The sequence below is a fragment of the Pseudochaenichthys georgianus genome, chromosome 10 (assembly GCF_902827115.2).
Source record: "Pseudochaenichthys georgianus chromosome 10, fPseGeo1.2, whole genome shotgun sequence".
Lineage (NCBI taxonomy): Eukaryota > Metazoa > Chordata > Actinopteri > Perciformes > Channichthyidae > Pseudochaenichthys > Pseudochaenichthys georgianus.
Window position 1 is genome coordinate 2558438 of NC_047512.1, and position 15133 is coordinate 2573570.

Here is a 15133-nt window from a genome sequence, read left to right on the forward strand (position 1 = left end):
ATTTTGTATTCTGACTTTTTTCTCACAACAAAAAAAAGGTCTTAACTAGAATTCACTTGATTTGAAGATACCAATTTCAAAGTGTTTCTGTTCTATGCACAGCCTCATTTAGTCAGTACAAGTCACAGGTTCCTCCAACAATGCAACATACACAATACTTACGTATAGTATAATACTTATAGTGAAAGAGAATGGTGCAAGTTCAAATGGAGCATAAATGAAGTTAGGAAATGCACCTAATGCTTCTCCCGTATGACCGGTAGGACTGCAACACATTGCTGACGAGGAAGTTGGAAGTCTTTTTACTAGTCCTTGAAATTACTTACGCCAACATATGCTTCGAGATGCACCGCGACCTTTTTCATGTTTCCTTCTTAATCGTGTTAGACATCATATAACAATCTATGGAAGAAAGATGACAGTTTTTAACTTTGCACAAGCGGAATGTTCTCTGAGCACGACTACTTTTTATTGCAAAAAAATTCAATTATGAAGATTCTGGCTGCGTTGTAAATGCTGATAGCATACATTAAGAATTGTCTACGTCTCCAGTATTATTATTTAAAGGAAAGATCTTACAGAAACCTAGATTGTTCATGGTGAAAAGCCTTTGGAACAGTGTTCAGGTTGTATATGGCACTGCAACTTGAATTAATTTGTTAATTACATTTCAAAAGAAGGTCTAACTCTGTAACTCTTGATAGCAAATTCATTAGAACGGCGGCTAAGCTAACTCCTATGCTATCTCTTTAATAATAATAATAATAATATATAATATTTTTATAGCGCCTTTCAGGAAACCCAAGGTCGCTTTACAAGTCGGGTAGGGGGGGGGGGGGGGAGTAGGGGAAAAAAAAGGCAGACAGGTTAAGAGGGTGGGGGGGAAGTAGCGGAAAAATAAACCTATTAAACTAACTATACAGTGGGGAAAGCCTTGGTAAAAAGGTGCGTTTTGAGGGCTTTACAAGTGTCTTCCTCTCATTCACCCGTGAGCCATTAGGAAATCACCCTTGAAACCCCAATACATTACATTTAAATGTCTCTCTTAAAACACTGCAACTTGAATTAAGCTTATATTCCTAAAAAAAGGGGGGGTTCGCTTATCGTGAAACACTTGAAATAACTAAAGGATAAGTTAAAAAAGAGAAAGAAAGTGAGGTCAAAGAAAACCATTTCTGCTAAAAGTTAGCATTGATTGAGAGTCAGAGCTAAACACTGCTCTGTAACTTTAATTAATGTTCCTTTGTTGTTCATGTTTTATTATCTTTGCTTTTAAATTAGTGTTTTTAAATTCCATTTCATAACATGTTTCTTAATGTCTTCCATTGTTGTAACGCACGTTGAATGGCCTTGTGTTGAAAGGTTCTGTATAAATAAACTTGCCTTGCCTAAAACAAGAACCAACTCTGTAACCCTTGATAGAAAATGCATTATAACGGTGGCTAAGCTAACTGCTATGCTATCTCTTTACACGTGTCTTCCTCTCATTCGCCTTGATATGCCTTATGTCGCCCTCTCTCTTCAGTACGGGCTGAAGAAGAAGGAGGAGAAGGAGGCAGAGGAGAAGGCGGCCATGGAGCAGGCCTGCGAGGGATCGCTCACTCGCCCCAAGAAGGCGATCCCTCGAGGCTGCGGAGACGACGACGAAGAGGACGAGGAGAGCATCCTCGACACCGTCCTCAAGTTTCTGCCCGGACCTCTCCAGGACATGTTCAAGAAGTAAAAAACAACAACAACAACAACAAATGAAACGAGCCCTACATTCAGGGTGCAGTCTGGCCTGGGGAGGTGGGGATCTTTCTGTGGCTGAACTGAAGTGTTTCGGGTTTCAGGGTAGATTTGGGGACATGTAGAACGTTGAAAGTGGATTATGGGTGGGTGTTTCTTGCCAAACTGTTAGAGGCTACACACTGCCTTTCTAGAAATCGTTTATTCTTTTCTACTCCTCGACGATTGCGTTATTCTTCCCTCTTTTATTTGCCAAATTGCCGTACAAACTTTCAACTTAGCACATTTCTTACGACTTAGTACGTCTTTTGTCCTTTTCTTGTCGCTATTTTTACACCTGTTGAGATCAGACATTTTTGATTGGTTGGCCGTGACAGGCGATGGGGACCCATGGAGAACAGTATTCCCTTTTTAAAGAAGGACGGCGGACCCTTCTGTCCTCATGCTTCTGTGCTTTTTCACACGGCACTGCCACCATGTTTTCCAGTAGATGGAGCATGTTGTGTTTATTTCAGTGAGTCTTTTCTACTTTTATGAACCTTGTGATGGTCTTTATATCGAAAAAATCAGCATTTGAGTTTTTAGGACATGTGCCTTCATACCATCTCCTCTAGCAGAGGAATTGTAAATGAGGGTTTCATTTTGCGTCAAACAGGTGTACAGTTGTTGGTAGTATCTAGGCAGGAAAAGGAATTGGATTGAAGTTGGCTGGTTGGTGTGTTTTGGGGCTTCCAGAAGCTATTGTTCAAACTACTTCTGGAAACCCCAGACCAGCTTATTAACGCCTTACAACCCACAAAGAGATTTAAAAACATCATTCACTGTCACCAATGGCTTTCCGAAGAACTGTTTGCTGAATAATAGCTTAATTCAACCACTAGATTTACAAACGTCAGCTAGTTAGACTGCCAACATGCTAGAAAAGCAACATTTAAGATCTCCAACGTGTCACAATGTCAATATGTGGATTTTCAATCACAAGTATTTTGAAATACATTTCGTTAGCTCGAGGTATCGTCCATTCAAACAAACAAGACTCTTTGTGCCTTGTTTGAATCCCATATTTTTAAGTCAATGCTGTTTTTTTTCAACCATGACATACAGTCATGATCATTTTAGGTGGAGCGTTCCCATAGACAATCAAAGCATTGACCACTGCAGTCATTTCCTGTCATCCCATCTATGATTGGTTACAAGTGGGCTCTTCATTACGCACTGGAGTGTCTCTTAATTTAAACTATGTTATTTGTTGTTTTTCTTCTTCACACATGAATGCAAATGCCAGGGAACGTCTGTTTTTATTTACTGTGAATGTGCTGCCAATGTATTTCAATGCAACCAAGCTTATGATTTACTTCACTTCCTTGATGAGCTCACCTTTCCCCACATCCTTCATTTGATTGAAGTTCATCGCCATCGAGACCAAAGACATTTTGGTGAGATCATGCTATTTATTTTTGCCAAATAAAAAGACGTGCATGCCGATTGGTTTTTATTGTTCGTGCAAAAGCTGCAGGAGCATCCCAAAGACCGCCATTACACAAACAAGTGTTTCATGGCTAAAAAAATAAGATAATTTCACTGAAGCGTGGAAAAACTGGTTTGAGGAGCAAAGTATTTTCTGCATCCCTTAATCTTTGAATCCAACAAATATCATGGAGATTTGTCATAGAGCATTGAAGTAGACGTGCTGTACATGAAATCAATCTCTATTTAGTGAAACCACCTAAATATATAGACATGTATTGATAAGCATGTGGGTTATTCCTAATTCGCCAGGTGGTTTTTCAGTGGGAAGACAATTTACGATAAAAATGCACCTTTCCATGAGTTTAAATAACTAATGAAGTTCTCATAAACTCTATAAAAACAATTTCCTTTTATTTTTCATTTTCTAGCTCAGATAGGACTTTTCACTAGACAAAGCCATATTATTTAGATCGCAATAATAATGACTTAAAATGCTTAGAAAAAGAGAATATTTCCACAGTCTCATGTTTTCTGTCAAAAGATTGAAAAAAAACCTCATTGCATATCTGTTTGTAAAATCCTCACCATTCGTGTACCTTTAAACATGTGTACTAATGTATACGCAAAGAAAATGTATGTAAAAAAAGAAGCCTTTGTTATAACTGTCTCAGTGTACTACATGTGTACGGTAAGTGTGTGTGTGTGTTTATATGTGTGTGTCTTTCTACGTGTCTGTGATGTGCGACCATGTTGTTAATTCATATAGTCCTGGTTTACGTAAATGTGTCTTTGAACTATTGTGTGCACAGGCAGAAGCTATGGGTGCCTCCCTGGTCGTGCCACGTCTTAAAAGAGTTATACTTAACACATTCCTTTCAAATGTTGAGCATGCAAAATGTTAGTAGAGAAGAGAATACACCAAAAATCTAAAGGTTAGAAAAAAAAACAACACCATTTCCTGTTTCTGTTCTAGTCTCCAGGCAACAGAATCGTGCATTGGATCCAGAACGATTGGTGGTCGATGGGGTTGTTTAGTATTCGATGTTCTTTGTTGTCTGAGGTTAGCTTAGCGTCGTGATCGCACAGGAGCTTTGTGAATCAGATAAAATACAAAAAACATCTGAAAAGTCGCCTGCAAAAGCTCTCGACCTATCTAGTTCATTGTAGCTAGCATTGGGACGAAGTAATCAAAGATGTCAGTTTGCACACTTAAACTGTATTCACATGATATAAGGTTTGCAGTGAAAACAGCCAGTTCCTTTTGTTTTTATGGTTATTTTCAACATGCTAACTTACGTCGCTACATACAGCTGTCATGTGATTGGTTTGCACGTCAAAAGGTCAGCGGTAAACAAGGTCTAAATTAGTTGTACTTTGAGTGCAGCGCTTGACGACAATTTTGAGCGGTATGACATCAAGAGTTTCACCTTCGCTTTCATCAGGCGTGTTTCTCTCCATAGAACGCCAACGTTAGCTTAGAGCCATGTTACTGAATATCAAGTGAATGCAGCACTTTGTGAAATCTTTGCAAAAAGCTTGTTGTTCGGGTCTCAAATTTAAACTTCCATTGATGTATAAAAGTCTTATGTCAACTACTACTTGGTCATTTTATAAATTATGAATTTGCACCATTGTTCTATGGTGGACACCTTAAGGTGGGGATTGGTAAACAAGACAATTCACTGATGAAATTGGATTGGATTTGTTCGGTGCAAAACATCAAGGAGATGTCCAGCCTAATGAGGTGGGATTGCAGATTATCCTGTGTGATCACGGCCTGAAGACATCAGTGCTGGAGGCTTTTAAAAACAACATGGGGGAAGTGCAATTTAAAGAAAAATATATAGATACTGTAACTAAAACAACCTAGGCCTAAAGAAAATAGATTTCTATGTAAAATACATAATTCTTATTTTAATGCTTTGCTCATTCTCATAAACCAACCGGAGGAATGCATGAGCTATGAGTCGATTGAGGAGAATCATCTAGATTCATATCATTTATTATAACATGAAGACAGGGATATTCCCTCCGACAGCTCGTGAATTAAGTTTATCCGAGCCTTGTATCTCCCGGGTGGAAAGAGGAGACATAGATCCTGGACTAGTCTTAATTCATGGCCCCTTCATGGAAAGTACAGCCATACATCCTGTGTGTGTTCAGTAGTCTCTCCGCGGGACTCGTCTCGAGGCGTCACAGCTTGTGAACGGCCTTTGAAAAGGGCTATTATCATGTTACCTGTTTGTTAGTTTAACTCATCTGTCCCTCGTCCTGGTGTGAAGTGTTGACGTTCTAATCCATCCTAGTTGCATGAGATACTTCCGTGTATAAAAGTGTTTGTTGAGCGACATAAAGATCGATCCTTGGATTAATACAGTGGTGCAATAATGATGAATTATAGGCCAAACTAGAGTTAGCATCACAAGGTTTCCGTCCATTGGTTTTTGGAATGTTGCAGAAAATAAGATCTGTGGCGAAGACATGTTTATGATACTAACACGTTTTCTTCAGCACGATAATCTCCACATATTAACACCACTTTAAAATAATTGAAGAGTAAATGCCATTGCTAAAAGTAAAAAGCTAACGTGAGGCTATAAAGGAACTACAGCACGGTCACATGACTTCACATCACCACCGCTAAGCTAAAGGAGGCTAATGTTGGGCTATAAAGGAACTACAGCACGGTCACATGACTTCACGTCACCACCGCTAAGCTAAAGGTGGCTAATGTTGGGCTATAAAGGAACTACAGCACGGTCACATGACTTCACGTCACCACCGCTAAGCTAAAGGTGGCTAATGTTGGGCGTGATGACATTTAGTCGTCTCATTTAGGCACTTGTTACTAACCGCCGTTTTTAAATCCACCAGTGGGGTATTTACTGAAGTATTTTATGTCGTAGAACAATACGTTAAAATCTCTAAAACTTGTGTTAACCACAGACCTTATTTTGGGAGGCTAACCAAAAACACATTTAGAAAACTGACTACGAGACGAATGCTAATGCTAACTCATTCCCGGGTTTAAGGACTCAATACGGCACCACTCTATATAGGAAAGGGAGAGAAAGGAGTAGTTAGCGGTTGTAAACTATACTGATGATTTTACATGGATGATATTTACTGTATATTTTCTTAACTAAAGTAGATGTGGGTGAATGAGTGTGTATATTTAGGCACGAAAGGCCTCAGAAACATTAAACTACTACATCAAATCCTCGACGGTGTTTCTCTAAAACGACTCCAATCAAAAGCTACTATTGATGGGGTTTTTGGGGAGACTCAAGCAAAAGAGAAACTGGATTATCAAAGCATCTTCTGTTGTCAGGAGCCCAGAAACACTGAGAGAAGTGAGAAACTGCCATTCAAAACCACAGTTCATCGCTAAAAAAGCAAAGATTCTCCATTCGTTTTGGTGATATTTCTCATATAAACACAAAATCATTAACTCTGGCAGTGTGCAAAATACACGCCACATGTTTACTTCTTAAATATATAACTATCAAATGCACATAGCGGTTGAGAGGAGAAGTAACATTTTGAATAAAAACCTTTAAACTTTATCGTTCCTCCAAAACAAGGCTGGACTGTTTAACACTGAACACTGTAATGATGTCATAACATTTGTCTTTTCTGTAACATTTGTCACGTACATCATTGTGACTGCCATGCTGAATCCTGCCTTTTCAATCCAGTTTAACGCGTGTTGCTCGGCGAAGCTCGTCTTTTCACCACGTTTACGTTTCCCTCCAGTGAGAGACGAGACTTTGGGCGAGCACAACTGTTACCGTGAAAGAAAAAAATCTCTTTAAATACATTCCAGTCTTTGTGGCATTTGCACTTGAATTAATGTTACACTTCCGATGGTTATGGCATCTGAGAGTCACCACTTTCAACTACCTGTAATTATTTTTTACTAACCGCCAGCCCTCTAAAAACGGTAAAGTTAAAAGGTATGTGGGGTGAAAAGCGTACTAATGTAGTGAGCAGGGTTAAATACCTGGCAGTAATCCCTTTAGTTCGCCCAAATGTGCCAATCAGCGTAAAGGGCGTTGTTCACAGTTTGCAGATGATGCTAATGTTTCTGTTCCTAAACTAAATCTATTTACTGTGCGGAGATGCAGCTTCAATCTGCAATTGACATGTGCTGTGTCTCAATTTGCATACTTTTGTACTTATTAAAGTGTATACCACTGCAAAGTATGGCAAAATACACTATAAGTATGTGGATGAGGCACTAATACTGTCCCAAATGTCAAGTGTGCAACGCTTCTTACACTTAGCGTCATAGCATTTTTGCTATTTAGCGTTTGCTGTGGTTAAGGTTGTTCCAATAAACACAGCATTATCCAAATCAAATGTATTCGTGTGGATTTTTCCTGCTATTTATTAAACATACTATACTATACTATACTAGTGTCAAAAAGAAGCCACTGTTAATTATATTGGGTTAATCAAGTGAACTGTAATGATTTGCTTCCAAGACCGTTACCGTAGCTAGCTAGCTAGCTAGTTAGGTAGCTAACAGTACTCTCCTGGTCAAAATACACTTACTTTACAAAGTGTTCATAGTGTAAGACTTCCAGTGCATCAAGCAAAGTGTAAGAGTTGAGACACAGTAATGAACTGCAGTAAATATGGGAAAGCATTAAAAAAGGGTTTTCAACAACTGGTAAAGGGAGTGGATTGATGCTAACGTTTCTGTCGCTGCACTAGCTCTCTTTACTGTCCGGAGATGAAGCTTCAATCTGCGATTGACATGTGCTGTGTCTCAATTTGCATACTTTTGTACTTACTTGTGCTATTAAAATGTATACCACTGCAAAGTATGGCGAAATACACCATAATTACGAAGATGAGGCACTAATACCGTCCCAAAAGTCAAGTGTATAACGCTTCCAACACTTAGCGTTGTAGCATCTTTGCTATTGTAAGCTACGGTTAAAGTTGCTCCAATAAACACAGCGCATTCCAAATAAAATGTATTCATGTGGCTTATTCCCGCTATTTATTAAACATACTATACTAGTGTCAAAAATAAGCCACTGTTAATTGTATTGGGTTAATCAAGCGAACTGTAATGATTTGCTTTCAAGACCGTTTGCGTAGATAGCTTGCTAGCTAGGTAGCTAACAACAGTGACAGTAACAATCCCCGGTGAAAATAAAATTATTTTACTAAGTATTCACGGTGCATGACTTTCAGTGCATCAAGTGTAAGAGTTGAGACACAGCAATGGACTACAGTAAATATTGGAAAGCATTAAAAAGGGTTTTCAACAACGGATTCTTCTTAAAGTTCATTTGAATCAAAAGGGTCTTTCTTTTTTAATTCAGGGTGAAATACTTTCAGGGTGCAGAGGTTAAGAATGTAAAATATGAGTTATTATGCTATGTGTTCCTTAATTGCATGTCATATACTACGTGTGGAGCCCAATCACTGTAAAACTGTCTCATCAATGGAATTGAATCATTCTTTTTGGAAATTAAATGCATAACACTAATTAAAAAAAGGTTTATAAAAAGTTTCTTGTGTTTTTATTTACGATTTACGATGCATTTTTCATTAAAAAAAGTGTTATGATGTTTTGGGGGGTTTCCCTTCCCTATAGTGTGTCATATGGGGTTTAAGTGCATGTAAATGGTCTGCAAAGGATAACATCCCAAAGTTACAGTACAAAATGAAACATGAAAATTAGTATAATAGGGCCACTTTAAACTAAGGACAGTTTTAATGATTGATTATATACTATTCAATTCGTTTTCATCGACTAATCCATTAACTATTGCAGATCTAATGTCACTACTACTTGTCGTTAACTACAGATCTCTTTATAAAACAAAAAAGTTACAGTGCAAATTCAACTTTAAATGAAGTACTTGTGACCTCAAGTTGGCCTATCTAATAAAAACAAAAACAATGCACGTGCCTTGTTTGCTACCGTCGACAGACTAACTAACCCCCCAGTGGCAGTAGCCTCTGAGCTTCTATCCACCAGGGCCTGCAATGACTTTGCCTTTTTCACTGACAACATTCAGAAAATCAGACAAGCAGTCAGTGCCTCTGCATCAGGAACAGCAAATGTGTTGTCTCTGTGTCCACCTAATATAAATTCAAACACCATGACACAGTTCCATCAGATTAATGATAAAAACCTGGAGGACATTATACAACTTCTGAAATCCTCCTCCTGCTGCCTTGATATTATTCCAACAGGATTTATCAAAGATGTTTTTCATTGCATGGCCTCAGAACTACTTCATATAGTAAACAAGTCTCTTCACTCAGGTATTTTTCCACAGGCTCTGAAAACTGCAGTCATTAAACCGCTCTTAAAAAAGAATAATCTAGATGCTTCAGTAATGAACAATTACAGGCCCATATCAAACCTGCCATTTCTAGGTAAAATCATTGAAAAAGTTGTTTTTCAACAGTTGAGTAATTTCTAGCATTTAAATAACTGTTTCGATGTGTTCCAGTCAGGCTTTCGTCCAAACCACAGCACTGAGACTGCTCTTGTAAAGGTATTCAATGACATCCACTTAAACACAGACAGTGGCAGAACTTCAGTGTTAGTATTATTAGATCTCAGTGCTGCGTTTGACACTGTTGACCACAGCATATTACTGGACCGACTGGAAAACTGGGTGGGACTTTCGGAAACAGTTCTAAATTGGTTTGAATCCTACTTAAAGGACAGAAACAACTTTGTTTCTATAGGTACATACACATCTGAGTTGACAAATATGACATGTGGGGTACCTCAAGGCTCCATCTTGGGGCCTCTTCTCTTTAACGTCTACATGCTACCACTGGCTCAGATAATGAAAAACAACAAAATAAGTTACCATACCTTTTTTTTTTCCCGCCGGGGAGGACGCTGGCGTTGACTGTTCGCCGCTTCTCTGCCTCTGTTACCCTCTATCACCCTCAGCTAACATTCGTTCTTGCAAAACTTTCGAATTGGACTACTGCCCTGTATTGCACATTTTTACTGCACTGCACATTGTTTTTAATTTTAACTTATTTTAGACTTCTGCCTCCGTTGCCGGCTGCCGTTGCCGGCTGCCCTCACTCAGCCATCAAAGTGCCGGGTGGCTATTGCTATCTGCTACATCGCCTACTTGTCTGTCTCCGTCCCACCCAACAATCGTGGACTCTCTCTGCCTCCTGTCTTCATCTCTGGGGTACATCTGTCCCGTCCCGCTGTTCACACCCTCCTGCCATGTCGTGGATCTTCCTCGTCTCCACAACAATCCTCCACCTCTGTGCACCTAGCCCGCTAGCCGCTATCGCTGCTAACACACTGCTCCCAGCATTCCCGCCTGTCATCATGCTGAAATACTCCATCTCACAGCTTCTGTCATTCACCAACTTCTCCACCCCGTCTTCCATCTCAGTCATCAGACATCTTGGACTCCTTCGTCGACCCCGCTACATTCACCGAAGCACCCGCCGCAGTTTTGTTTACTTTCAGCACGGACAATCCATAGCATCCATCTGCTCTACCCAACGCACTGTCACACACCTGACGCACCATCAGAACGCAACTCCTACTGCTCCTCTCTCCCCTGCTCACCTACACTCCCAGCTGCATGAAATACCTGGAGCGGATCCCACTCCCCTCCGCCTCCCAACACATATAACAAGCCATTTCTCCCCACCATCAAGCCCCCCTCCTCTGCTCCACTGCCCTCCCTCTCGTGCCCACCCCCGCGCTGCTAACCTGGCCAACCTCATACAGTACCTCTCCAGCCTGCCACCACCCCTACAACCCCCCACTTGACCAATTTTGCCCTCCTCAATATCCGGTCACTTAACAATAAAGCCCACATCCTCCACAAAATAATTCTGGACAAATCCATCGACTTCTTTCTGCTCACTGAAACCTGGCAACAACCCAATGACTTCTTCTCCCTCAACCAAACATCCCCCCCTGGTTTTAATTACATCACTAAACCCCGCCCCTCATGCCGTGGTGGTGGGCTGGCTGTCATCTACAACCACAACATCCGGACTACAGAACTCACCCTCCCCTTACTACCATCCTTCGAATTCCTCGCCTTCAAAGCCCCTCCCTCACTGACAGTTATCCTCATTTACCGCCCCCCAAACCACACCCCTCCTTCCTCTCTGATCTCACTGAACTCCTCACCATTGCTTCATCCCTCTCCCCACGTCTGTTACTCATCGGCGACCTCAACATCCACATGGACTCCCCCACCTTCAAACTCGCTTCTGAATTCTCCTCCCTTCTGGACAATTTCTCAATTACCCAATATGTCACCTTCCCCACCCATGATAAAGGACACATCCTTGACCTTGTCTGCTCCACCAACCTCCCAGTACTCGACCTCCACCCCTGCCCCTTTCCCCTCTCTGACCACAAACTCATACAGTTCACCATCGCCTCCCCCGTCCACCACCCCCCCCCATCCTGGAACATCACCTTCCGTAATGTATGCTCTGTTGATCCCCAGCACCTCTCCGACCTGCTTTCCTCTACTCTCCCCCTGGACTCGAACCTCAGCTCACCCGATGAACAACTCAACCACCTTAATTCCACCCTACTCGCCTCCCTCAACAGCCTGGCCCCCCTCAAAAGGAAAAATGTCACTTTTAAAACCTCCTCACCCTGGTTCACCCCTGCACTCCGTAAGCTGAAGCAAACCGGCCGCCAGCTTGAACGCCTAACCAAGAAATCATCCCTCACAGTTCACCATGAATCCTAGAAACTCCATCTCACTACCTACAGAGACGCCCTCACTGCCGCAAAAACTGCTTACCTCTCCACCATCTTTACCGACCCCTCCCATAACCCCATAACCCTCTTCTCCACCGTCAACAAGCTCCTCAAACCCCGTGCTGACACCCTCCCTTCCTCCACTTCCACTTTATGCAGTTCATTCCTCCAGTTTTTCTGACAAAATCACTGCCATTAATCTCTCCCTATCCGCTGCATGTGACACACATACATCTCCCCCAGCCACAATTTCTCCCCCCATCTCCCTGGACCTCCCCAGCCCTCCTCCCCACGGCCGCCTCTCCCAGTTCACTCTGGTTACCCCCCCTGAAATCCTCCAACTGATCAGCTCCTCCAAACCCACAACCTGCTCCCTTGACCCTCTACCCACCCCTCTACTGAAGTCCTGTCTCCCCGTCCTCTGCCCCTACCTTGTCAACCTGTTCAACTCCTCCCTGTCCCAAGGAACCGTTCCCTCTGCCTTCAAAACTGCTGCTGTCACTCCCATCCTCAAGAAACCCGGTCTGGATCCCTCTTCCCTCAGTAATTACCGTCCCATCTCCAACCTCCCCTTTCTCTCAAAAACAATAGAACGCATTATCTCCAAACAACTCCACCGCCATCTCCAAACCAACCAGCTTTTTGAACCCCTTCAGTCTGGTTTTCGTCCCCACCACAGCACAGAATCGGCCCTCATCAAAGTCCTCAATGACCTCACCTCTGCTGACACCGGTTCCCTCAACATCCTCATCCTCCTCGACCTGAGTGCAGCCTTCGATACCGTGAGCCACACCATCCTGCTTACCCCACTCCAGGACATCGGTATCGAAGGTACTGCACTCAGGTGGCTCCAGTCCTACCTCTCTCCGACAGATCCCACTTCATCTCCCTCAACAACCACTCCTCTGCCACAGCTTCAGTCACCCAAGGTGTTCCCCAAGGTTCAGTACTCGGCCCCCTCCTCTTCATCATCTACATCCTCCCCCTTGGTCAGATTCTCCGCCAATACAACCTGGACTTTCACTGTTATGCCGACGACACCAAGATTTACCTCAGCACCAAATCCCCCAACAACTCCCCTCCCCCTCACCCACATCGAATCTTGTGTGACTGCAATAAAATCCTGGATGCAACACAACTTCCTCAAACTCAACAGCAATAAAACTGAACTCCTCCTCATCGGCTCCAAATCCACCCTCAGCAAAACCCCCAACCTGACAGTCACCATTGATGGCACCCCTGTTTCCCCTCCACCCAGGCTCGCAACCGTGGCGTTATGTTTGACCCCACCCTCTCCCTCGAGCCCCACATCCGTCAAGTTGTAAAAATCAAATTTGTTCACCTCCGCAATATTGCCAAACTCCGTCCCTCTCTCACCCGCCCTGCAGCTGAGCGACTCATTCACGCCTTCATCTCCTCCCGCCTTGATTACTGCAACTCCCTCCTCTACGGCATCAGCTCCACCTCCCTCAATAGACTCCAGCGTGTCCAGAACGCAGCCGCCAGACTCCTCACCCACACCAAGTCATGGCATCACATCACCCCGGTCCTCAAAGAACTCCACTGGCTCCCCGGGTTCACACCGCATCCACTACAAACTCCTGGTCCTCACTTTCAAAGCCCTCCACCATCTGCCCCCCCCCCCCTACCTCACTGACCTCCTCATCCTCTACCAACCACCCCGGTCCCTCAGATCCACCTCAGCCGGTTTGCTTTCCATCCCCAAGGCCAAACTCCGGAGCTTCGGGGACAGAGCCTTCTCTGTGGCTCTGGAACCCCCTCCCCCAATACCTCCGTGAGTCTGAGTCCCTCACCCTGTTCCAGTCCCGCCTCAAAACCCACCTCTTCAACTCTGTATCCATAAGCCCCCCCCCCTCTCAATCAACTTCCTCCTGACTGCTTTTCTGTTTTGTTTTGTTTCTTTTTGGCTTTGTCTTTGTTTTTGTTGTGTTTGTCTACCCTCCCTCCCAAATGTAAAGCGTCTTTGGGTTCAAGAAAAGTGCTATAGAAATAAAATATATTATTATTATTATGCGGATGACACACAAATGTACGTAACCATTTCACCAGGAAACTATGCTCCAATTCAAACACTGAGTAAGTGCATTGAACAAATCAATGACTGGATGTGTCAGAACTTTCTCCAACTAAACAAAGAAACTGAGGTAATGGTTTTTGGAGCCAAGGCAGAACGTTTAAAAGTTAGCGCTGAGCTTCAGTCTGCAATGTTCAAAACAACAGATAAAGCCAGAAATCTAGGTGTAGTCATGGACTCTGACCTGAGTTTCAACAGTCACATTAAAACAGTTACTAAATCAGCCTACTATCACCTAAAGAATATATCTAGGATTAAAAGACTAATGTCACAGCAGGATCTGGAAAAACGTGTCCATGCCTTTATCTTCAGTAGACTCGACTACTGCAATGGTGTCTTCACAGGTCTCACAAAAACATCTATTAGGAAGCTGCAGCTGATTCAGAACACCGCTGCTCGAGTCCTCACTGACACTAAGAAAGTGGATCACATCACTCCTGTTCTGAAGTCTTTACACTGGCTTCCTGTGTGTCAAAGAATAGATTTCTAAATATTGCTGCTGGTTTATAAAGCACTGAATGGTTTAGGCCCAAAATACATTTCTGACCTCCTGCTAAACTATGAACCATCCAGATCTCTCAGGTCTTCAGGGACTGGTCAGCTTTCTGTCCCCAGAGTCAGAACTAAACACGGAGAAGCAGCGTTCAGTTATTATGCTCCAAACATCTGGAACAAACTCCCAGAAACCTGCAGGTCCGCTGCAACTCTGACTACTTTCAAATCCAGGCTGAAGACTTTTCTTTTTGTCGCTGCTTTTAATTGAACTATTCATATCTTAGACTGCACTGTAACTTTTATCCATGTATTTTTTGTTTTAATGTTTATTTTATTAGCTTTTCTTTTTAACGACTGATTTTAAATGCCATTTCTTAATGTCTTTCCTTTTTTGTAAAGCCCTTTGAATTGCCTTGTGTTGAAAAGTGCTATATAAATAAACTTGCCTTGCCTATCTGGTAGATGTATATGTTATAAGGGACTAGAAATATTTCAATCATTGATAATAAAAAGCAAATATATCATATTTACATATTTAATGATAGACTGCAGCCCCTCTATTGTAGAATGCATTTGCAAACCTTCATTATATTGTGTTT

The 15133-nt window shown here is 42.3% G+C and overlaps 1 protein-coding gene across 1 annotated transcript in view; it reads left to right on the forward strand.

Annotated features, from left to right (window-relative positions):
• LOC117453359 (complexin-2) overlaps nucleotides 1–8690 on the forward strand; it is a 67714-nt gene extending 59024 nt beyond the window's left edge. Inside the window, exon 4 of the mRNA XM_034092175.2 lies at nucleotides 1526–8690. Within this exon, the coding sequence (XP_033948066.1) occupies nucleotides 1526–1723 (198 nt within the window). The 3' untranslated portion in view covers nucleotides 1724–8690. The remainder of the gene's footprint in view (nucleotides 1–1525) is intronic.
• The last annotated feature ends 6443 nt before the right edge of the window (nucleotides 8691–15133 follow it).